This window comes from Lepidochelys kempii, chromosome 17 (assembly GCF_965140285.1).
Source record: "Lepidochelys kempii isolate rLepKem1 chromosome 17, rLepKem1.hap1, whole genome shotgun sequence".
Lineage (NCBI taxonomy): Eukaryota > Metazoa > Chordata > Testudines > Cheloniidae > Lepidochelys > Lepidochelys kempii.
In genome coordinates this window covers 7,212,864-7,237,279 of record NC_136396.1, presented here as the reverse complement: position 1 = coordinate 7,237,279, position 24,416 = coordinate 7,212,864, and the positions used below count along the sequence as shown (strand labels likewise).

Genomic DNA, 24,416 nt, shown 5'->3' with positions numbered 1-24,416 from the left:
TGAGAGCTCCAGGAAACAAGGAGACAATACTGGTCAGCATGATGGGCAGTGATGTTAGCTCACCAGCTGCCTAATCACTGTCAAGTTTTTGGAGAGTTTTAAGGTATAAGCACATTCTTTTAAAAGCTTTCCTGAATTGGTTCCATTGCAATTAATGGAATTTGGGTGTCCAGGTCCCTTAGGCAGCTTTGACATTCTCAGCCTTCAAATCTCCTTTACTTTTCACCAGGATGCATGGTCTGTTTACCTTCTGCACTCCTTTCACTTTACAATCCAGGCAGTTCTCCTGCACTAAAACGGTATTGGCCAGATTCCTAACATGGGAGGGCAGGGGCAGGGAAATGATTAAATTAATTTTAAAAATTTAAAATCTTTCAACTGAAAATAAAACATATTTGTATTTTTAGAAATAGCCTCCATTTATGTATGTGCAATTTTGCACATGTAAGCACCTAAATTTGCACTAACGTCTGCTGCACACAGTGCTATCACTTGTGCACACAAGTGTTAGAATTTATTATTATTATTTGTCTTGTGAAAGCCCCAGACATGCATCAGGACCCCTTGGTGTTAGGCGCTGTATAAGCACAGAACAAGAAGGCAGTTTCTGCTCCCAAGGAGATTCCAATCCAAGTATATGTGCAAATCTCATTGAGACAAGTATTTGATTTCAGAAAAAGGTTTTGGGTTGTGGGGGTTTGGGGTTTCTGTTTTAAAGCACAAAACCTAAATTTGGGACTTAAACTAAATTAATGGAGTCCCTTTAAATAATGCCTCGCTTGAACAGTGAAGATTGGGCATGAAACAGATGTACTCAGCTTTGTCTGGGCAAAGACACAATGTGCATGAAGTATCTACTGAACTAATAAGGAAAATATTTTGCCAGTGTGCTTAGACACTTTGACTATTGAAAAATCATTGTAGAAGGGCAATTACGAAATTTTAAAATCAATTTGGTAAATATGTTCCTGAAAATAATCCATGACAAGCAGCAGGGAGGGAAGAATTGACTTTCAAATTACACACTCACGTTATTCATATCGAAGTATCAAAGAGATGGTATGTACAAACAGAAGTAATCAGCCAACATGTTTTGATCTTGCAAATGTACGCAAAAATGACAATTAATAACTTCCTTTATGATATGAAGCTGGGAGGTTTTTTTACAGTTACATTACAGGGACAATTATATTCAAGCTCAAGGCTAAAAATAATGAAAGACTATAAAAACTACATTTTAACATTTAAAAATACCCAGGAAATTAACTGGAGAAGAAGGCAATGATCCAATTAATGAATCGCATTTATTAAATCAGGGGGCAAATGAGATAGCACAGAGCTCTGTCTCAAAGGGCATGATCCTGCCAGGGGGCCAAAGATCCTTGGCTCCTGTTGATCTCAATGGGATTCAAGGGTGCTCAGTGCTTCTTAGGAAGCTTTCAGCATCCTGCAAAATAGGGGTCAAAATATGGAGAGAAATTCTGATGGCAAATGATCGTGACTATCCCAGCCACCTGGTCAATTGCTGCAGTGAAAGGACATGCATATCAGCACAATGAAACAAGAGTGAGAGCATCAAGTGACCCTCCCTCCCTGGAGATTTGGATAGGAAGAACCCTAGAGAACAGAGAACGCAGTCCCGACTGAATGTTAATACGCTTACAATACCTTTAATACAGCACATATAAATACAGGAACAGATATCCGCAAAAAGAAAAGGAGTACTAGTGGCACCTTAGAGACTAACCAATTTATTTGAGCATAAACTTTCGTGTATGCATCCGATGAAGTGAGCTGTAGCTCATGAAAGCTTATGCTCAAATAAATTGGTTAGTCTCTAAAGTGCCACAAGTCCTCCTTTTCTTTTTGCGAATACAGACTAACACGGCTGCTACTCAGGAACAGATATGCAATTCTAAGTACTCAGTGCATTTGTGGAGCTGGCGTTTTGAATCATGTACATGTGTGTCAATTCATACCCCTACCCTATGTCTGCATTAGACCTAATGTAGTCACTAGCACACCAGATGCATTTCCACAGAGATCCAGCAGTGTGTTAAATACACAGACTCATTAAAAAAATTAAAAAACAATGTTGCTACCATGAAATGTACACTATATGCCACGGCCAGCCCTTGTCCTCTGATCCTCTGTTGCCAAATCAGATTACCAAAAAGAGCATAAAAGACCACAAGAATGAGAAAAAACAGAGAAGAAGGCAAGGAGTCTGTCATCCCTTTTGGTAAATGCAATTAAACTACAAGACAAACAACTACAGTTTCTTATTTTTGATATGCATGTGCAAGCTAATAGTGAGATCTATAAAATCTATGGAATAATCTACCAAGAGAAGTGGTGGAAACCTCACTGCTTGGCACATTTAAAAACAAGATTGAACAAAGCACTTGCATCTGTACATACGATAGGGAACAATTATGCACTGGCCAGGGAGACCTAATAGGTCTTTCTCCACCCCTAAGCTCTTCACAAACTTAAAGCCAACTTCTGTTAGGCTTCTTCCACATGTGAGTAGGCATGGCTGACTTCTAAGGGTAAGAGCAGCAAGGTTTGGCTCTAAATTCTCACATTCTGACCTCCATATCCTCTCACTTCCAAGTGCATTTATTCCTTCTATGATAGTGGGAAGCCACAGTTTACACAGCAGCATGTTGTGATATCAGGAAGTCAGGATCAGGACTTCACAACAGACAGGAGCTGGGTGGCAATAAACGATAACAACAGGAGGATAACAAAACAACATAATGTTCCAAAAGTTCCCATCAGTCTCCACTCATCTCTAATTGTGTATCAGAATTCCTACAGGTCTAGTGTCTGCAAAGTACTTTTGGAACCTTCAGGAAATGGGCAAAATAATTGTCAAACATGTTCACGTTATTTACAACTGCCTCTTTGTTAATGTGTAACTTTGCTTTACTATTCTTACACTTGAAATTACAAGAAATTTCTCAGCATACATACAGGAGCAAATCAAACCTAAGGATATGCCTCCCCTTGCCAACTAATTACATAAAAAAATCAGTTAGTACATAGAAAAAAATATATACCTACCTATATGACAAGAATAAAGAAATGGCTTTATTCTCCTCTCCTGATGTTAACAAGGATGGATTTTGTTTGCTTCTAAGTCTCTAGAATCTTTCTTTCCTCCCCTAATGCAAAAATGCATAGTGGGCACCACCTAATGGACAGAACAAGGGTTCTCCTTAATAACAACCTGAAATACAGGGAAAAGATTCATATGAACCTTTCTTTATCCCTAGCCTTTTTTATTACTATATTAAAACTGACTCATTCTGCACAGGAAACTAAAATGCTATATATCTACCAGAAAAGCATTACTACTCTCCAGCAACCAGTTGTTTCAATGTCACCTAATAGACAGCTCTCACCTTTAAATTTGATGACTACAAAGAATCTGAGTTCCAAAGAGCTGTGTTCCACAAAATAATAATTGTTTGCTTGGCGAGTGTTTTATTTTCTCAATTAAGAGTTGGAGGGGAAAATATAATTAAGTATAACGAGTCTGTTGCAGGGATGCTGAGCACCCACATCTTCCCTGGTTTGCAATAGGAAACATGAGTGCTCAGCACCTTTAAAAATCAGGCCAAATAAAGGTAAAATGTCAAGAATTCAACACAAAACACAGATGATCACAATCTATTATTCATTTGTATTACGATTACCCCAAAAGGCCTTAATATGAAATGTTTGCTAGGCACTATACAAACAGATGGAAACAGACAGTCTGGTCCTGAAGAGCTTACAATGTAAATAAACAGGTGGGAGAATGGAAGTGTTACTATCCCCATTTTACAGAAGGGAAACTGAGGCACAGAAAGATTAAGTGACTTGCCCAAGGTCACACAGAAAATCTGTGGCAGAGCGAATGTTAGCGTTATCTCTCAAGTCCCAGACCAATGCCTTAACCTCTATCCCAACTTTTTTCTCTGTCCATGTCTACATGGAAAAGTTGCAAAGGTTTAATGTAATCAGTTTTTAAACCAAAATAGTTAAACCAGTGTAAATCCATGTGGATGCTCTTATTTTAGCTTAAGGGGGGCTTACTTTGGTTTAAACTTAAATCTTTTCTCTATCAATTTAAGCTAAACTGAAAAAAACCACTCCCATACCAAAATCAGTGTGTTTGCACACAGGTTTGACTCAGTTTAAGTCTACTGGTTTAAATTCACACCTCAGGTTATACCAGTACATCTTTCCCATATAAACAAATCCTCTATTTTATTAATGTAAAAAGGTACACAGATTCTGTCTTTGGAAAAACAATTTGAAACCATGCTTTAAGAAATGCCAAGAGCAACAATTTGTAACAAATGCCAGTCGGTGGGATCTTGCTATGAGCTGCACAAAGCAGGCTATTTAGGTGCCAGCATCAAAGGAAAAATAATGTGTGCAAAGCAGCCACAAGACAATTCAGTTCTTGAAAATATTTGGCAAGTTAGTTTTCGAAACAAGGCAAATGCCAATGAACTTTGCCTGTGCAAGGCTTCAAGGTCCATTCCCTTTTTGAGAAACCATTCGCTTCATCAAGAAGGTTTTAAGGAGACTGTACAGTGCCAAGTATAACTGAATGGAAATATTGGTAAAAATAGCAAGCCAGAGGCATGCACCTCAGATAATGCAAAAAGAAATCCTGAAGGAATGGCACCTTAGTGAGCAGCAAGATTATTATGACTCTGTTCATTTCAGATCCCAAGCATCCACCCTAAAGGAAATATTTCACGGCAACACTTCTCCGCAGAAACCTAGGCCCATGGCAAGAACAAGAGGGAGAAATGGTTGACAGTGAAGTAAAGAATGGAATCTCCCATAGCATATTGACAAAGACTATGGGCCAGAACCTCAGTTGATGTAAATCAGATAGCTCCACCGATTTCAATGGCGCTACACTGACTTACATCAGTTGAGCATCTCGCCTCGGGGCAGCCTGTATTCCTTGCACACCTGAAATTCCCATCAATTTCAGTGGCATTTTTTGGGTCTGCACAGGAATGCAGGAACCAACCCCATAACTGCTCCAAAGAAGGGCTGCGATGAAGAGAGATTGCAAAAACAAAGGAACCAAAGAAAGTACTACGCTAAAAAAAAAAAACAAAATCCCCTAACAACAACAAATTGGGACGATAGCATTGTTTAGACTGAAAGTTCTTTTTGGCGGGGAGGGTTTCATTTATTATGTGCTTGTGCAGCGTCTAACACCATGAGGCCCAAATCTGATTGTGTCCTTTAAGTGCTAGCAAAATACAAATGTAACACAGATTCACACCCACTGCATCTAGAACCTACAGCATCCCAGAAAGGAATTCACGTACATGAAAATGAGCTAGGACATCACCTTCCTTCCTACTAAATAAGCCAAGGCAAATCCAGGCAATGGAATGGCGACTGGGCTGGCAGACACCACAGCTTTTCCAAAGACTATGAAATCAACCACCCGCCTGAAACATCTGAAAAACTTTCAGATTCACAGACCAGAGTTTACAGACTTCATTTAGCTCAAAGGAAAGTCTAATTAGTCTCTCTGAGTGATTTAGCTGCTCATTTGAAAGGGGGGGGGATGGAGTAAGCTAAATTGTTTGAAATTATCCCTAAAGGGCACTGTAAATCAAGTGTTAATGAGTGATCCTATGCAAAGGGCCACAGTAACTAAATAAAATAGTCAAGATGCTAAACGATAACATTCATTTTGTTTTCAATAATTTAACAAGTGTGGTTTTCCAGCCAGAAATATTTGCAAATGAAACCTCCGTCACACACACACCCAAATGCAAGGCAAGATGTTGAATGTCATGAATTCCCATTGACTTCAATGGGAGTTGAAGGTGCTCAGGTGTTCAGCCTTCTACAGGACAAGAACCATAATGGAAGAGGAACATTCACAATGTGAATGAGAGAACATGCTAGTGAATCCACTAATGTGAGGCTTGACAAAGCCCTGGCTGGGATGATTTAGTTGGGGATTGTCCTGCTTTGAGCAGGGGGTTGGACTAGATGACCTCCTGAGGTCCCTTCCAACCCTGATATTCTATGATTCTATAATCCTTGTTCCTCACCCACAGCTCACACAAATACACTGTGTCCTGGTTCACTAATCATATGAGAGAGAAAAAAAGGAACAATTTAACACAAATCTATGACAAATCTTTAGACAGTTTTATTTCAATGGGTTACTTTTTTTCCCCTCAACTGAGTTTCATTATAGGTCACATCTGTCACACGATTGAGTTTACGGACCTATTTTACAGTCAGATTCAATGCAACTTTTTCAGATGTCCAAACAGTGATGTGGAATGGGAAACACCATCACACTATGAAAAAAATACAGAATAGGCCCGACTCTGCAGTCCTTATTCCTAGTGAGATCTTTGCTGCAATGAGTTCTGTAAAGGGGTGTTAGTGTAAAAAAATCCAAGGTTCATTTACTTTAATGACTGTTTTGCATCAGTAAACACAGAGAGATTTGGCTCCGCTTTTGAAATCTAGCTTTCTCTCTGTCACATTTTCCTTTAATCTTGTCTCTTGGGAGTTTATGTATTCATCAGGTTCCTGGAGCTTTTGCAGTCTGTAAACACAGCTTGATGAAGCAAGTGCATCCAATGCTCAGGTGGAATATTGTGCAGAGACAACCTGGAGTGCAGGACATTGGACATAACCTGGAATGGTATCTGGAATCTTCTAAAGTTTAAGTTGAACATTTCACAGCAGAAGGTTCAGTGTTTACTTTCTCCTTAGCTTCTCAGGAGCTCACAGCTGTACAAAGACTCTGGAAAGTGCAAAAGGGTGTCCACCTCTACTTATTGTCAGTGAAACCACACAACACTGAACTGTTTTCCCTGCTCAAAAGGGTTGGATTTGTAAAGATCTACGCAATTCATGGTAAAAATCACATTCTGTTACTTTATTTTTTGGCTGCATATAGAATGCAAGAGAATCCCTGCAAAAAAACAAAAAGGCATCATTAATAGAAACTCATCCTGAAAATTTTTATCTTTAAAGAAACAGGAATTGCAATCAGTTTGAGCAATTAAATTATTTTTACCAGTAGCAACAGAGACATTTAATGATTCGATCCCAGGCTGCAACGTTCTTCCAGGAGGGATGATTAGCATCCTGTGGCACAAACTTTGTGTCTCCGAAGATAGCCCATACCCTTCATTCCCTGCAGAAAAAAGATATGATGTGGGTATGTTCATGGATCTGTGTCGCCAACTTCGCACATTTTCACAACTCTGCTATTGATTTATGAATAAAACCGTCAAAACACCCTCCTGACAAACGCTGACTCACAGAAGTTGTCCCATTGACTTTGTCCCATAGGACAATATACATGATCAAGAGCAGTTTTGCAGGATCCAGCTGTTAAATTGAAATCGGAGGTAACAAATGACAGTAATGCATGCAGTTTTCCTTACTGGCCCATTTCAACCTGTCTGGATTTGCTTTTAGAGGTCTAGGGAGTTTCTGAGCCAGTGCTAATACCTTGCACTTCTGTAGCACTTTCATTACAAAGCCTCATAGCACCCTTTCAAGGGCCAGGGGAAATCCTTCCCTATTCTCAATGTAGAGCAATGCACAGTTGACCAGGTACTTAGCAGAGGAAGCTTCATAGTGTCCACTGCTGGCAGCTGGATACAGGGGTTGATGGACCAATGGTCTGATCTGGTACAGCAACTCCTATGTCTCTACTGATATTGACTTGTTCAACTTTTCCAATAGACAGTACTACCAGCTGGGTGCAACTCGTGAACACAGAGAGTTTAACCAGAGGCTTCAATTGATTAGTTGCTAAGCCATCCAACAACCCTAATATGTTTGACCTGATACACTAGTGAAGCAGAGTAGAAATCTATGCCAGGTCATTAGTAGTAGTTTGGCTTCCATTGTCACAAAGGAAAATGGAAAGGGAGCTGCTTAAAACAATTCCACTTGTGCACAAATGAATTCAGAAGGCCCAGACTAACCCCAGTACCATCCCCCCCCACCTCTGACTCCAGATCGGCTCTATTATTTATAGAGCTCCACAGGTGCACCTGGCAGAGTTTAGACAAACACAGAATAAGGTCCCTGGTCTGCAGTCAACAGAATAGACCCATGGAACAGGAAGCCACCTATTCCCCTTTCTTAGCCTTGCCAAAAAGGGATTGATAATAGAGACACTGGCTATCTCTACTGGATTTTAGGCTTATTACTCTAGAACCTAGCTGCTGTCCTACATGCTGGAATTGTCTCTGTAAAATGCCTGCAAGCCTCCATCTTCTAATGCTGTCACCAAATCATCTCTCCAGTCTAAGGTACTTATATTACCACCATTGCTGTACTATCTGCGCACCTCAGTCTTTAATGTATTTATCCACTCAACACCCCGGTGAGATAGGGCGGTGCTATTATTCCCATACTATGGATTGGAAACTGAGACACAGAGCAGCTAAGGTAACTTGCCCAAGGTCACACAGGCAGTCTGAGGTGGAGCAGGGAATCAAACCTGGGTCTCCCAGGTTAGCATCCCAACCACTGGGCCACCATTCCTCTCAGTCACAAGATACTGGAGGCAAAAGCAATGATTTCACCTTCCCTTCTACTTTTTCTTGATTTGATACAGAAGAGAAAAAAGTTTTATAACTTCAAACACATTCATCTCATCAGCCTTTCGCGCTCATATTATGGTGTGTTCCTTCAGCTTGGGCCAGCAGCTATTGTCAGAGGTGTCATGTTTCCTAGAACACTCCCTTTCTCTCACTGATAAGGGTCTTATGATTCCCAATAAAAGCAGCAATTTTCCTTCCAGCTTTTACAAAGCTTTTTATGGCCTTAGTCGCTTAAGATAATTAGAACCCATAAATTCAGGGCAAAAAGACTTGTAGATAGAGAATGATGTGGGAGGGAGTGCTGATGGAATCAGATAAACTAATACAAGATGCTAGTTTATATTGCTGCACAAAACATTTACCACTTTGGCTCTTTGAATTTAATCTCATAGTTTTGTCTCTCCTTGAGAGTGCAGCTGAAATGCAATCATTTAATTATTTTTTTTGTCCCCATTTCTGACTGTAATATTGTTCAGGGTGTGGCCTGATGATTCGGGGGGTTGACAGAGATGAAAGGCTCTGCATCCCATTAAGTTAGGATTTGCCAGACTGAATCAGATCATGGTCCATTTAGTCCAGTATCCCATCTCCATAGTGACCAGCACCTGATGCTTCAGAGGACAGTGCAAGAAACCTCCTACACCACGTAGTCAGAACTTGGCTTACGCCATGAAGCATGATGTTGAATATCACATCCAGAATTTATGTTATCATTAACTATTGTAGCGTTGGACGTTGACAACTCAAATCCAGCCAAAATAAGCAGCGACCAAAAGATGATGGTTGTTCAGTGGCCTGTGAAAAATGAATTTGATTGATCTAAGTGGACAGGTGTCCAAATAAACAAAACCACAGTAGGCACCCTTATTCCCAGACTCAGCACCCATGCCAAGAACTGAAAGGATATGAATAGCTGGCAGGACAGGAAAGGGAGCTAATCCTATCCTGGCCCATGCAGAGATCTCCAGTCTCTAGGGAAGTCAATCTGTTGCCTTAGGCATTGACTTTGCACACAGACAACATTAAGAGATATTGTTCAGATCATTCTCTTTGGCAAGCAAGCAAGACTGTAGCTGACTAGGATGCTGGGAAGGCAAATGCAAGTCTGTAACACTTTTCTTATAAGACAGTGTGTGGGAAGCTTGCTTCCACACTAATTTATTGCTGCTCTTCTCTGTTTGCTGCTACAGGTACGCTACATATTTAGATCCAGGACATTTCTTCAAACAATCCCAGTATCACACAACTCCATAATGTTCAATTTTCTTTTCAGTGAAGAGTTAGTGCTCAGTAGAGAGTTGAAGTCATTACTGTTGTAAGGTTTGGGAACTCTTCTCATGCATCTACCAATCAGCCTCCAGTCTCCCCTGACAAAAGAATATTTGGACTTTTTCCTGGAGAAATCTCTCATAATTCAAGATAATGACACTTCTGTCACTTTCTCTCTCTTCCTTTCTCTTGCGGTTGTCATTGTTTCTGGTATGTATTTCTTTGTGGTCCATCATCTGCGTTGCCAGCCTTTCTATTCCCTTTGTAATATAGTGCCACACATCTTGTAGAGATGCCAGATTTGCTGTGTTGTCTTGTCAGTATTTCCTGGAGTTCAATAAACATTTTAATTAAAGAAATGTCTTCAGAGCCAAGTAAATGGTAGCATCAGGCAGGATTACAGCCCCTCAATGGCTGATCATCAGCATGACATTACCTTTCAGTGCAATGGTTCAAACCACGTTTGTTGCCTGCTCACATGGAGCAGCAAAAAGAGCTTCCAAATATGCATTCTTGGATGAATTCTGCAATGTTTCTTACTTCAGCTGTAACGTCCACTTGCTTCTTTACCATTCAGACCCTATAAACTCAAACACTTCTCCATAAAAGACACCATCATGATAAATTCGTTGCAATCATCTCCGTTATCTGCTTACGATAAGTTTGGGGGGGGAGAGGTGTGCATTGTTCAGGGGTCTAGTAACAAACTAGAGTCGCTTCAAATGACAAAAGGGTTGGAAGTGAACAAAAGTTAATATTGTATCTCCATGGCTCCCATCTTTCTTGACTACTGTACCCCTTCAGGAGTCTGATTTGTCTTGCATACCCCCAAGTTTCACCTCACTTAAAAACTACTTGCTTACAAAATCAGACATAAAAATACACAAGTGTCACAGCATGCTATTACTGAAAAATTGCTTACGTTCTCATTTTTACCATATGATTATAAAATAAATCAATTTGAATATAAATATTTTACTTACATTTCAGCATATAAAAGCGGCAAAGAGTCCTGTAGCACCTTATAGACTAACAGACGTATTGGAACATAAGCTTTCGTGGGTGAATAGCCACTTCGTCGGATGCATGTAGTGGAAATTTCCAGAGGCAGGTATAAATTTCAAGCAAGAATCAGGCTAGGGATAACAAGGTTAGTTCAATCAGGGAGGATGAGGCCCTCTTCTAGCAGCTGAGGTGTGAACACCAAGGGAGGGGAAACTGCTTTTGGAGTTGGCGAGCCATTCACAGTCTGTGTTTAATCCTGAGCTGATGGTGTCAAATTTGCAAATGAACTGAAGCTCAGCAGTTTCTCTTTGAAGTCTGTTCCTGAAGCTTCTTTGCTGCAGGATGGCTACCTTTAAATTTACTATTGTGCGTCCAGGGAGATTGAAGCGTTCTCCTACACGTTTTTGTATATTGCCATTCCTAATATCTGATTTGTGTCCATTTATCCTTTCACATAGGGACTGTCCAGTTTGGCCGATGTACATAGAGGGGCATTGCACCTTATGAGTCCTGTAGCACCTGGCACATGATGGCGTATATTACATTGGTGGACGTGCAGGTGAATGAACCAGTTATGCTGTGGCTGATCTGGTTAGGTCCTGTGATGGTGTCACTGGTGTAGATATGTGGGCAGAGCTGGCATCGAGGTTTCTTGCAGGGATTGGTTCCTGAGTTGGAGTTACTATGGTGCAGTGTGTAGTTGCTGGTGAGAATATATGCTTCAGGTTGGCGGGTTGTCTGTGGGCGAGATCTGGCCTGCCTCCCAAGGCCTGTGAAAGTGAGGGATCATTGTCCAGGATTGGTTGTAGATCACTGATGATGCGTTGGAGAGGTTTTAGCTGAGGACTGTATGTGATGGCCAGTGGAATTCTATTGGTTTCTTTCTTGGACTTGTCTTGCAGCAGGAGGCTTCTGGGTACACGTCTGGCTTTGTTGATCTGTTTCCTTATTTCCTTGTGCAAGTATCGTAGTTTTGAGAATGCTTGGTGAAGATCTTGTAGGTGTTGGTCTCTGTCTGAGGGGTTGGAGCAAATGCGGTTGTACCTCAGCACTTGGCTGAAGACAATGGATCATGTGGTGTGTCCGGGATGGAAGCTGGAGGCATGAAGGTAGGCACAGCGGTCGGTGGGTTTTCGGTAAAGGGTGGTGTTAATGTGATCATCACTTATTTGCACCTTGGTGTCTAGGAAGTGGACCTCCTGTGTAGACTGGTCCAGGCTGAGGTTGATGGTGGGGTGGAAGCTGTTGAATTGTGGTGGAATTCTTCCAGGGTTTCCTTCCCATGGGTCCAGATGATGAAGATGTCATCAATGCAGCATAGGTCGAGAAGGGGCATGAGCTGATGAGACTTCAGCATATAATGTATAGAGCAGTATAAACTAGTCATTGTCTGTATGAAATTTTAGTTTGTACTAACTTTGCTAGTGTAGCCTGTTGTAAAACTAAGCAAATATCTAGACGAGTGGATGTACACCCTGGAAGACCTCTGGGTACCCCCATGTACAGATGAATACTGAACTCCCTGGCCACTCCTGTAAGTGGTCAGCCTAGATCAAGGCACGGTGTGAGGAAGCGAAACTGTCATTTGCCCTGCGGTACCCATTCTATGACTAAACAGGGACTGGGTTGCTAGTCTCTTTATCATCAGCACTAAATTTGCAGGGTTCTTTTTAATAAAAGGAAAGGTTTTCAGGCTGGCTCATTAAACTGAAAAAAAAAAAAAAAAAGAAAAAGAAAAGCCAACTGCTGCTCTCCCATCTATTGCACCACTAGGCATAACCCACTCAGCAAAGGGTGAGCAAATGTCCACCTAATAAGCTTCCCCTTAGCACATTCACTTTATAGGCACCTCGGATATGACTGTCCCAGACAGAGTGATTGTTTTACGTCACCTGATGCTTAGCTTCTTTTCAGAGTTAATGTGACGAAGACAACACTGCTACATCAGCACTAGCTTAAGAGGTGACGTCTCCATATCACAGACCTTCACCCCAGTTAAAGTTTTGCAACATACCATACCTAATACTAAAACAGTGGGTTTATTCCAGTGAAATTCTAAGCAGCTGATGACAGGGACCTTATCCTCGACCTCAGATTTGCTGACTGTTCCTATGACTTCCCAGCCTTCTTCAGTTTTAGCCTTAGAAAGAAAACGGGACAAAAAAGAAAAATATGATTCCAGGTTCTTTAAATTCACAAAAACAATACATACACACACAAGCTTTTAGATTTTCAGCACAACCATGTAGCTAATCTACTTTGCTTCTTTTTGTTTGTTCATTTTTTAATACATCTGGGTCTTGTTTACACAAATTATACCAATATAGCTATTCCAGCAAAACTCTGCTACTGTAAAGATAGCTTGTCACAGTTTCAGGGTAACTGCACCTGTAACTCCACCCCCATGGGCCACTCCAGGAGTTCCCAGTCAGGTCTCCAGCCATCCCCTGTCTCTGGGAAGGGACCCTTCTCCCACTCCCTTCTGACCAGGGATTTTTAAGGCTGCACAGCTCCCTGCTGTGATATCCCCAGCAGGCCAGCCTGTTGCTCTTTCCGAGGGCTATGAACAGTGTATTCCCAGCTGTCACAAGTTACCACACAGCTCTTTCCAAGCACACACACATTTTCTAAAAGTAGAAAGAATTACAGAGAAAGCATACAGAAAACAGTAAACAAATTTAAACACACACTAAACATACCAGGAGTTACCCGTCAGTCTTAGGAGGCCCTAGTAGGCCAAAGTCCTTCCAACCCTTCCGCAAGGGTCGGGGTCCCTCTTGTCCGTTTGCTGGATCAGAAAGAAGGCCCTGAGTCAGTTCAAACCCAGCCTTTTAATACCAAAATCCCTTTCTCTGTCTGTTGGTTTCTGGGAAAACCAGTACATGCAAACCTCCCAAGGGGGTGGTACCTCTCTGGAGGTGTTTGCAACCTAAGTGATTCACTTTAATAGAACTCCACTGTTTCTGGTTCCTGGAGGAGCTGCGGTAACCTTCCCCTCTGGAGTAGAACACATTCATATATAAATTTAACACAATGCCCCCAAACATACTGCAAGGGGTTGCAAATATCTGTCACATAGCTTATACCAGCAAAAAAGTGCTTTTGCTGGCATAATTTATTCCAGTCTGGTGAGCAAAATAAACTATGTTGGCAAAAGGATTTTTTTGCTGCAGTAGCTGCATCTCTGCTAAGATTTCTGCCAGCATTGCTAAGTCCTTAAAAAAAATATCACATCTGTAACCAATACAGCTATGCCTGCAAAACTTTAAGTGTAGGCCTAGCTTAAGAAGCCCAAACCAAAATTTTCAAACTTGGGTGCCTAAAATTATGCCCTTAAACATGGAACCTGATTTTCAAACACTCTGAGCACTTTCAGCTCCCAGTGCCCTTATCTAACTAGTGGGCCAATTCTGCTTCCCTTACTCTTGTTGAGTGGCAGTTTAGAAGACTATGAATCCCATTTTGTTTGATAAAATCTCAGTACAGGTGCCTTAATTTGGCCAGGGTCCCTTTAACTAGAAAATCCACTTTAACAAGAGTCAAGTTGCTGTTTCTTGCCAGCTTCATTTCCTGTGAAATCTGCACTTTTTACATTACACTACATTAAATTTACACTCCTGTGATGCCACAGGTTAGACTGACCAATCTGGGTCCAATTAAATGGACTTCAGCAATGGCCCAAAATGTTAATAAATTGAACTTTATAGCAACACTGCGATTCTTCCAGGTGTTTCAATTAAATATCAATATCTTTTATGTGCTTTTTATCTCACCATCATCCAGAGCTCTGGCAGGAGGGGATGAGGGCTCTGGCTGGGGGTGCAGGCTCTGGGGTGGGGGCGGGGTTTGGGGTGCTGGAGGGAGCTCCAGACTGGGGCCGAGGGGTTCAGAGTGTGGGAGGGGGCTCAGGGCTGGGGCAGAGGGTTGGGGTGTGGGCTCTAGGAGGCAGTTAAGAGTGCGGGAGGGGGTTCCGAGTTGGGAAAGGGAGTTAGGGTGCAGGAGGGGGTGCGGGCTCCGGGAGGGAGTTTAGGTGCAGGAGGGGTCTCAGGGCTGGGGCAGGGTGTTGGGGTGCAACAGGATATTTGAGGTGCAGGCCAATGGGAGCTGCGGAGCTGGCGCTCGGGGCAAGGGGAGCGTGTGGAGCCCCCGCAGCCACACCTGCACCTAGAAGCCGGACATGCCGGCTGCTTCCGGGAGCCACGCGGAGCAGGGGCAGGCTGGGAGTGTGCTGGGGTGTGAGTGGCCGGCGTTCGAGGAGGACCTGACTTTTAGCAACCCGGTCAGCAGTACTGACTGGAGCCACCAGGGTCCCTTTTTGACCGGGAGTTCCGGTTGAAAACTGGAAGCCTGGCAACCCTAATGCAAGGATATTTTTTGTTTAAAGAGCCTTTTCAAAGCCCTCTTCCCTCTCTGTAGAGTCATTCATCAGAGGCTTCATTATGGAGCTCAAATCTCCAGATTTGTTTTGTAGCTGCCCCTCCAGCGAGGTGAACACATCCACAGCATTTCAACCCACCCACAGTTTCTCTTTTCCTCTACATTTTAACTGCTGCACAATGCTGCCCTCGTGTGACCAGCCTCTGAGCAGCAGCCTGTAGCGGGTGGTACATAAGACAGAGAAATATTGCACAAACTCAACAGAGGCCTCACAGGGTATGTCTACACTGCAGCTGAGAGCGAGCCTCCCAGCCCAGGGAAGACAGCTAGGCGCTAGCTCCACTCAAGCTAGCGCACTAAAAATAGCAGTGTGGATGTTGCAGCATGGGTGGTAGCACGCACTAGCCGCACAAGTATAAGCTCGTCTGACCCAGTGGATCCACTCTCTGGTAGCTAGCCCATACCACTGCCCGTGCCGCAATGTCCACACAGCTGTTTTTACTGTTCTCCCTTGAGCCCTCCCCAGTGCATCTGTCCACCTGGGCTGGGAGCCTTCCTTCCAGCTGCAGTGCGGACATACTCCGAAAGGCTATCGTAGAGCTGCCTACTTGCTCTGGGCTCAGTGACGTTGCTGCAGCAGTTTCTTTCTCTCAGGCTCCTTAATAACTTCACAAAGATTTTGTGTATCAGCTAACACCCCTTCTTGGGATCTGGTTTATTAATACCAAGTTCTAAAGGAAACAAACCCCCTCCTGAAACTTCTCCTTCAGCAAGCTTGGTCCCTACACTCTAGCCGGTACTGGCTCTGCACTTTCCGAGCCCAGTGCCTGGGAGCTCAGAAGAGTTGTGTAGACCTGCTCACACAATCCTCCTGCTCCCTTTTTAACTTTCCCCTCAGAAAGCCTGATTTAGCTGCATGACCTGCCTGTCATGTGATATTATCATTCTCTCCACCTGTTAAGTGTCACGGGTGGGGCTGGGACCCATCTCCCCTTAAAGGATCAGTCACACTGAGACAGGTGTAGGGTACAAATTTCAAAAGCATCTAAGTGACTCATGAGCCTAAATCTCATTTTTCAAAGTAACTTAAGTCACCAAAAATGGGATTCAGTCGATTTTGAAAACTGTACCCATAAATTACATCAATATTAGATCTGCTCTCTTTGCACATTTAGGGGGATTTTCAGAAGCATGTAAGTGCCACTGACTTTCAATAGGAGTTGTGCTTTTGAAAATTCCCTTAGCCCTTTAAGGGACATTCATTCAAAAGGATTACAAAGTGCTTAGTTCAAAAGCATCAACCCTGACACCATGGAAGCAGGTGCCTTTATTCATTTCAGTTTATAAAAATGTTCCTATATGAAGCATTAAGATCTACACCCATTGATACACGGAGAGAGGTACTCACCTGGCCCTGCAATGCATTTATTGCAACTTATTTACTGATTTTAGCCCCCTTAGAAAGCAGACACTGCACAGTCTCCTTTGGCTTGAACCATTGTCTGCAACCCGTGGGGAGTTCTTCCACAGACGCCTTGGACCGAGGCCGTTACTGCTAGTCTAAAAACAGTTTGGGATTTTTATCTAGTTAGATTGTAAACTCACTTGGGCAGGAACCATCTTCATGTTACATATTTGTACAGCGCCTAGCACAATGGGGCCTTAATCCATGATTGGGGTCATAAGCACCAACACAATACAAATAAATAATAAAGTGGCTGAACCAGGTTCTCACCACTGAGGAGAATCAGAATAAGTGGCAGTCCTGTTATTGTTCAGCTAATACATGGTATGGTGGCCTAAAATAAGCAGCTGATAGATATTTATTTATTTTAAATTCCCTTAGCTGTTTATGGGCTATTCATGCTAAAAGGCTACAAGATCCTTAGTTCAAAAGCATCAACCCAGGCAAGTGCCTTTATTTACTTGATAGATAAAGATACAGCTTATCGCTATAGATAGTAAGTGAAGCTGGGTGTCATTTGTACCTTTGAAAACCTCCATCTCTGTCATCGGGGATATGTGTGTAACAGCTTTTAACTATGCACCTAATGCTGTAAAATGGTGATCTCCCCTACTGACAGGCCACGCAATCTAGCTGGTGAGACAGCCTGAAAGTTCTTGGTAAAAGGGCAAAGAAAATAAAAACGGAAAGCTGGGCTCTTCTACCTTCAGAAATCTCTGGAGATTATCTGTGCTGTATACTTCCAAAACCTCCATGGCTCCAGCGCTTGCTTTGCTCACTGTAGGAGTAAGGGGGCAGCTGTCAGTAGAGAAGCCAAGAAAAGTTCCAAGTTAAAACAAAGCAAAACAAAAACCCTGAAAAACTGTTTTTGCTAGGTCATCCTACTGCCTTCATGACTCACTTTAAATCGGTTTACAAATGATTCTAATCACTGTATAGATGCACTTTCTTATAGGGAATGGGAGGTTTTGACAGGAACACAGGGACGAGGCTGGAGGAGTACTTTTGAGCACAATGAACACCAAGACTAACTAAAAATGGTAATAAAACAAAACTTCTCATCAAACCAAGTTTAAATACCTCTGGCTATCTTTATATGTACCTACTGCACTGGTGACTCCTCCCCGTTGTTAAAAATCTATGTGAATCCTAGCCTTGCATACATGAGACCCTCCTGCCACACACCTGAATCAGCTGGGCTAATCCCCTATTTGCCTCCCTCAGCAGAAGCTGTTCAGAAGAGAGAGGGCAGGGAGAAGTGAGCATCCCTCCCATTATCACTGGCCTCACAAGGCTTCTACACTGTCCTCCTTAAAATCTCTCCTTAAAACTACCTCTGCTGTGATGCCTACAATGCAATAGTTAGGCTGCTGGTCTGCTGGGACCATTGCTCATCACCCCTCTCATAATCTTCTCGCTATTCTCTTGTGCTCCCCATGTCTGTCCATTTCCACCTGTTGTTTCTCATTTTATACTTAGATTGTACTTTCTTTAGGGCAGGGATTATCTTTATGGTATCTGCATGTCCAGTGCCTAGCACAGTGGCACCCTACTCCCTGACTGAGGCCTCTGGGTGCAACCTTAATAGTTCTACTACAAAATAATCATATTCCCTCTACATTAAAATATACCTCCAAAAAACACACACAGTGGTGGACTTGCTCAGCAAGTGATATTGATCAGAAAAGCACAGCTCAGAGGTGCAAGAACACATTATCCCTAGAGTGAGAACAGCAGGGACCAGGCCAAATCTTGCAATCGTGCAAGCAGCAGTCTTGCACTTTTGAATCTAGAGGCAGAGGGACTAGAATAAACGTACTGTGGAAGGAAAGAAAGAAAAAAACCTACGGTAGTAAAGAATTCAGGGCTCTTCTGACTAGCAGCACCTGTGCTTTTTTAAACAGATTATACACTGCCCTTAGGAGCTACGGACACCTGGCATTCTGCATGTGTGTGTGTGTTTGTGCACAGCACAGAACTGTGAGCATGCTTACAAATCTCTTTGCATCCCAAGAGATCCCATCTCTCTAGCTATCTTGAGGTTCTATACTGCTGCCCATCACCACAGTAGCTGAATGCCTTCCCTCTAAAATCAGTAGCAATAGTCTTCTCCCTAGCAGACTTCAAGGGGGCTCCAGCTCTGTTTCAGGACAAAACTCTACTTGGGGGTACAGGTTTTCAATTTTTTCGGTAGCATCTTGGGGTAGAAAGCATGTCAGTTCTGTGAGGGTCATTTTTATGATGTAAAGGCCTTCTCAAAGAGGAAAGCTTTGCAAGATTTTCTAAAGATGGTCAAACTCTGGATTCACCCGATGTCCTCTGGGAGTTTGTTCCATAGCCAGATCCCCTCGACCGAGAATGCTTCGTCCCCACCTCTCACACACTTTTTCCTGGGCTTTGTGATCTGCATTGACCCAAAGGAGCGCAGCTGTCATGGTAGTGAACAAATCAAAATTGATGTAGCTGGGGCATGATTAATTGCCTTGAAACCCTCAGTAGCTCAAACATATACACACACCCTATAAAAGGATATGGCCATCCACTTCTGGGGTGGAACATGGCAGCTCAACAATTTAAGACCGAAAGTGAAGAAGGCAACATCCAGCTGAAACTACAAGGTAGGCAGGAGGCAACAACCTGAGCTGGAATGCATCCAGAGTGGTGGGACTGACTCTTCTATCCTTACAAAAAGGATGATAAAATCTTTAATGCCTATAAAAGGACCTTGGTTTTACCTCTTATTTGAAAGACCGGTGAACTGTTTAGGCAGAGACAACAAAGCAATATTTACTGGAAAAAGGAAATTACTCTTGGCAGCTTGTATAGAATAAGCTCAGAGAAAGGCTCCAGTTCCCTTTATGTGGAGTTAATAGTACAGCACTGGGGGACAGGACAGTTAAGAACATGTGAGCAAATCCTCATTATATCCTGGAGTCCTTCCACATGCAGGATCAAACCCATAGGGTTTGAAAACTTGGACTACAGAAAAAAAATCCCTTAATCTCTCCACAGCTGGAAGGGAATGGCTTTTCGGTCACTGAAATGAATGAGTGCAGAGGGGGCAGTTAGAACGCCAAAGATTAAGATATGTTTTTAATCCCTTTGCAACTCAGAAACTCCTACAGCAATAAGGGGAAAAAGCAACAATCAGGGATTGCCCAGTGTGCTGGTGGCTACACAACACGCTGTCCAATAGGAAGCAGGGGATTTTCTGATTTTGACTCATCGTCCTGCTGCAGAAGCAGTGAGAGGGCAGTCCAATGGGGAAAGGTGCACCCCCCACCCCTTCCAGCTGAAAAATGGAAACTGCATTAACTGGCTCCTGAGGCAGTTGACTTCAGCAGCCTCAGGTATAGGAGGAGGACTTCAGCAATAAAAGGGGGGAATGCATTTGAAAATGGAGAGATCCAAGAGGAGTTAGCAAACAAAACTTTCCCCACCTTCCATCCCTGAAGGAGCACAGGTTGCTGAAATGAAATCAGCATCTGTCCCAAAGCAGCAGGCAAAGCCGATATCCTAATGCTGCCATTATTTACACAGCACTATCAATTCACAAGGCACTAGACAAAGCAAATAAGAGATCTAGGTCCCTGCCCCAAAGACTTTACAATCTAACAGAAACTAAAACAAAACATGGGACTGCACTGGTGAGAGGAGCATCGTAGGAAGGCCCTGTGGAAAGGAGGGGAATTTAAGAAGGGATTTGAAGGAAAGGGAGGGCACTTGGTAAACAAGAGGTGGGAGCTTTTCCAATTATTGGAGGACTCATAAGTGAAAATCAAAGATTGTAGATGGGGTGAAATAACAATAGTACCACACTCAACCTGCTTTTCATCAGTAGCTCTCAAAGTGCTTTACAAAGGTCAGCATTATTATCCCATTTTACAGGCAAGGAAACTGTACAGGCACAGAGGCGTGAACTGACTTGCCTAAGGTCAATCAACTGGCCCAGGGTAGAACTGAGAATAGAAGCCAGGCCTCTCCAGGCCAGTGCTCTATCCACTAAGCCATGCTGCCTCCCATATGCAGAGCTTCAGCAGCCAGCGTAGTTTCTATATCTGCTTGGAACACGCTTTGGGGGTCATTTAGGGTAAAAGGAGCTATACAAATATGCAAGATAGTAACATCCTTTGGAAGCCAGCAGTAATGTGAACAGGAAACCCCACCACAGAAGCAAAGCATAAAATTTACCTGTCCTTTTGGCTGGTCACCACTCTGTCAACTCCTAAGAAGTGTGCGGAACGCAGCACTGCACCCAGATTCATAGGATCCTGTATCTGCTCCAGCACCAGCCAAATCAGCTGTGTGCCCAGTCCAGTGGCAACCCCAACATGGGAAGCTTCAGCTTCTTCCAAGCTCCTAAAATGGAGAGGAGTAGCCTCTAAGCAAACTCCCTGGTGGACTTGACCTTTGCAAAGGGCATCCAGCACCTGCCTTCTAACATGGTGCACGGGGACCCCGCAGGCCTTAGCTCGTTGGGCAAACTCTTCCATCACAGGCCGTGCGCAGCTGCTGCCCGACTTGAGGAATAACTTGAAAAAGTCCCTCTTTGACTGCGACAAAGCCAGGGAGCAGGGCGCAATGCCAAACAGGATCTCCGAACCTCTGGTCCTTTCAATGGATGTAGGCTTTGGCACTTGTCTTTTCCACTCTTTTGAAAAGTCATCCTCTCTCAGGTTCCTAAATTCCTCACGGGAAGATGCAGCCTGCTCAGTGCTTCTCATGTTAGACTTCCACTGCCACCGCAAATTCTTCTGACGGGCGAGACCTTTATAGCTTTTGTGAGGAGGATGTGATTTAGGCATCACTTGTGCAGCATCCCCAAGTCCCGACATTGAAAGATGGTGGCTGCCGTGGTGGTGTGAATTTCCTTCATTCCCAAACCCTGGGGGTGATGCAGATTGCGAGGGCTCCTTCTCCTGAGTTGAAAAATGTTTCACTGCCTGAAAATGACTGTTGCAACTAAAAGTAAATGAAACTCTTGCAGCTTTCCAGATGCTGAACTTGAAGATCGGCACCATCTCCACCACAAAGGCCATTCTACCACTCAGTCTCCTCCCTCAGAACGGCTACCCCTTGAAAAAGGAGATAAAGGGCCAGTTATGCAATATGGGTTAATATACCACTGATATTTACAATTTTAAAACATGCTTATGATCAGAAAAAAGGACTATTTACAAATGGAAACTTTACACTTAACTTTAACATCTACTCCCTGCCTGTGTTCCAAGTCATAGCTGCTTTTTGCTGACTAAAATAAGTTTTTAATATTAGCCTAATATGCTCATGGGAGAATGAGCTGGATTCCATTCTCGCTCATGCATCACTAATAGAATTAGCTAAATTCAAACTGCAGAATCTTTCACTGATGATCACATGTAAGCCACAGAAAGTGTCCAGCTTGACTCTCAAAATCTAGTTAAAATACTCTGGGCCAGATTCTGAGCTGGTGGAAACTGGTATAGCATCATTCAAATAGAAGATGCTATGCCCGTTTAAATCAGTTAATGATCTGGTCCTCTATTTCATCACTCCAGCCCTCCTCAAGCTCTGGCCAATAACAATAACTTACAGTCATGGTTAAGAATGTTCCCTGCATGATTTTCTTTTAAATACACATCTATTTAATCTAAGCATTTCTGATTGTATCAACAGACTTAAGAAGCCATAGGTTGTGCCATGTCATGTGACAGAGTATTTCATAGATTTGCAATAAAGTTGTCATACTGAGTATTACCTGTCTACATGATATATTACTGATGAACTCCATGAAGGAAATAAATATACATATTTTTTGTGTAAGTATATATATATTTATAGTAATAAACTCAACTGGCAGGACTTGTTCACACTGAATATAGTCTATTTAAGGTTCTTATATGGCCCCCATTGTCATACTGAGTACCTTACAAACTGTAACGTATTTATTGTCACAATACCACCCTGAGGAAGGAAAGTCCTTCTTTCTATTCTGGGCTCTCCCGTTGGCCTACTGGATGACCTTGGCCTAGTCACTTCCCCCTTCCATGCCTCAGTTTCCCCATCTGTAAAATGGGGGCTAATGATAATGACTTCCTTTGTAAAGTGTTTTGAGATCTGATGAAAAGCACTAGATAAGAACTAGCTATTATTATTATTATCCCAGTTTTCCAGATGGGGAAGTGAGGCACAGAGCAGCTAAGTGATGGACTCAGTGTCAAACAGGAAGTTTGTAATAGAGCAGGAACATGAAGCAAGGTTTCCCACGTTCTAGGCTTGTGTCCTAACCACTGGACCCTCCCCATTCCCCTCTCGGGCATAGCTTTATTAGCCTAATATATTGCTACAGACATAAAAACAATAAGCAGCTGCACCAAGTCTGCATCGCTCCTTGCGGCTAAACTTCAGTCATCTTCAAGTGCTTGCTGCTGTTGCAAACCCGAGCACCAAGGCACTCGTCTGCTATCCAGTAGCATTACAGCAGTGGCCCTCAAACTTTTGTACCGGTGACCCCTTTCACACAGCAAGCCACTGAGTGCGAACCCCCCCCCCCCCCATAAATTAAAAACACTTTTCTGCATATTTAACACCATTATAAATGCTAGATGCAAAGCGGGGCCTGGGTGGAGGCGGACAGCTCGCGACCCCCGTATAATAACCTCACCACCCCCCGAGGGGTCCCGACCTCCAGTTTGAGAGCCCCTGGATTACAGGAAGATGGAAACAAACGGCCTCCAGGGGGGAAAGAACTGCGGGTTTTAGGGCTGACAGGGCCGGGACTCCAGGGCTCTCCGTCCAATTCCCAGCTCGGCCACGGACTTCTTCTGCGGCTCCGGGCAGCTCCTGTGCTCTCTGCCTCGGCTGCGCTGGGCCACGGCACGGGCGGACAGGCAGGAGATGCCCAAGCAGCACGGGGGCCCTGGAAGCAGGGTAGCAACAGGGCTCGTTACGGGGAAAACGAGAACGGGGCCCAGCTCCGGGCTGCGGCGTGGGGCTGTTGTCGACCCGCTGCGAAGCCGGAGGCGGGTGGGAAACCCCGCGGGCCCAGCGCGGAGGAGACAACGCCGCGCTGCAGGCGCCTTACCCGCGGGGCTCGGGCCGGGGGGCGCGAGCCGGGCCTGCGGCCCTGGGCGGGAAACCCGGGAGGCAGCGCAGCGGGCTGGGGGGGGGGGGGAGGGAACACCCCCCCCCTCAGGGAAGCGGCTCCAGTCTCCCCGGGCTGGGGGAGGGGTCACCCAGACCCCGCCAGCGGTGACCCCTCGCCGGGAGGGCTGAGAACTCAGCAACCTCTTCCCTGCCGCCGCCGCCGCCGGGCGCCCCCACCCACTCCCCTACCTCACACTCCACTTCCGGGTCCGCGCGCCAGGCCCCGCCCCTAACCCACCATAGAGAGGAGAGGACAGCGGGGCGCCCTGCCCTGCAGCGCCACCTGCTGGTAGGCGTTGTCCCTTGCGGGGCGTGCCCCGTGGTGGTGGGGGGGGAAGGCCTGGTGGCGTGGGCAGCTGGGTCACTCAGGCTATAGCAGGTCTCGGGGGGGGGCAGCTGCTGGGCAGGGGGCACCAGCCCCAGGGGCTGGAGATCAGCTGCGCCCTGGAGGTTGTCCGGGGGACCAGTGCGTCCTGCATGTCCTGGCACAGCCCGAGAGGGCCCCCAAGGTTCTCCCAGGGTGGGGTGACCGTGGGTGTGCCCTGGAGTGG

General features: G+C 44.2%; 1 protein-coding gene across 8 annotated transcripts; it reads right to left on the bottom strand.

The window, feature by feature from the left end:
* Window positions 1-6,171: 6,171 nt before the first annotated feature.
* On the bottom strand, window positions 6,172-24,123 carry MRM1 (mitochondrial rRNA methyltransferase 1). Of its 8 annotated transcripts, none has more exons than XM_073316074.1 (6): window positions 24,055-24,123; window positions 20,932-21,815; window positions 17,445-17,538; window positions 12,918-13,038; window positions 7,079-7,198; window positions 6,172-6,973 (listed from the first exon to the last, which is right to left on the bottom strand). In XM_073316074.1, exons 2-6 carry the CDS (start codon window positions 21,777-21,779, stop codon window positions 6,933-6,935), a joined length of 1,224 nt encoding a protein of 407 aa, XP_073172175.1. In that variant the 5' UTR covers window positions 21,780-21,815; window positions 24,055-24,123; the 3' UTR covers window positions 6,172-6,932. The 8 variants fall into 8 exon arrangements, 6 of the variants coding, with proteins under 6 accessions (XP_073172175.1, XP_073172174.1, XP_073172170.1 ...); XM_073316073.2 differs by lacking the exon at window positions 24,055-24,123 and adding an exon at window positions 23,804-24,048; XM_073316069.1 differs by lacking the exon at window positions 24,055-24,123 and adding an exon at window positions 22,478-23,797.
* Window positions 24,124-24,416: the final 293 nt, after the last annotated feature.

Bases quoted from the DNA above. Each gene is read 5' to 3' on its own strand.
- MRM1 (XM_073316074.1), bottom strand. From the start codon at position 21,779: ATGGCCTTTGTGGTGGAGATGGTGCCGATCTTCAAGTTCAGCATCTGG. The intron at 13,039-17,444 runs GTAGAAGAGCCC...TTTCTTTCTAAG, and splicing joins ATCTCCAGAGATTTCTGAAG to GCTAAAACTGAAGAAGGCTG. The intron at 6,974-7,078 runs GTAAAAATAATT...GTTTTTTTGCAG, and splicing joins AAATGTCTCTGTTGCTACTG to GGATTCTCTTGCATTCTATA.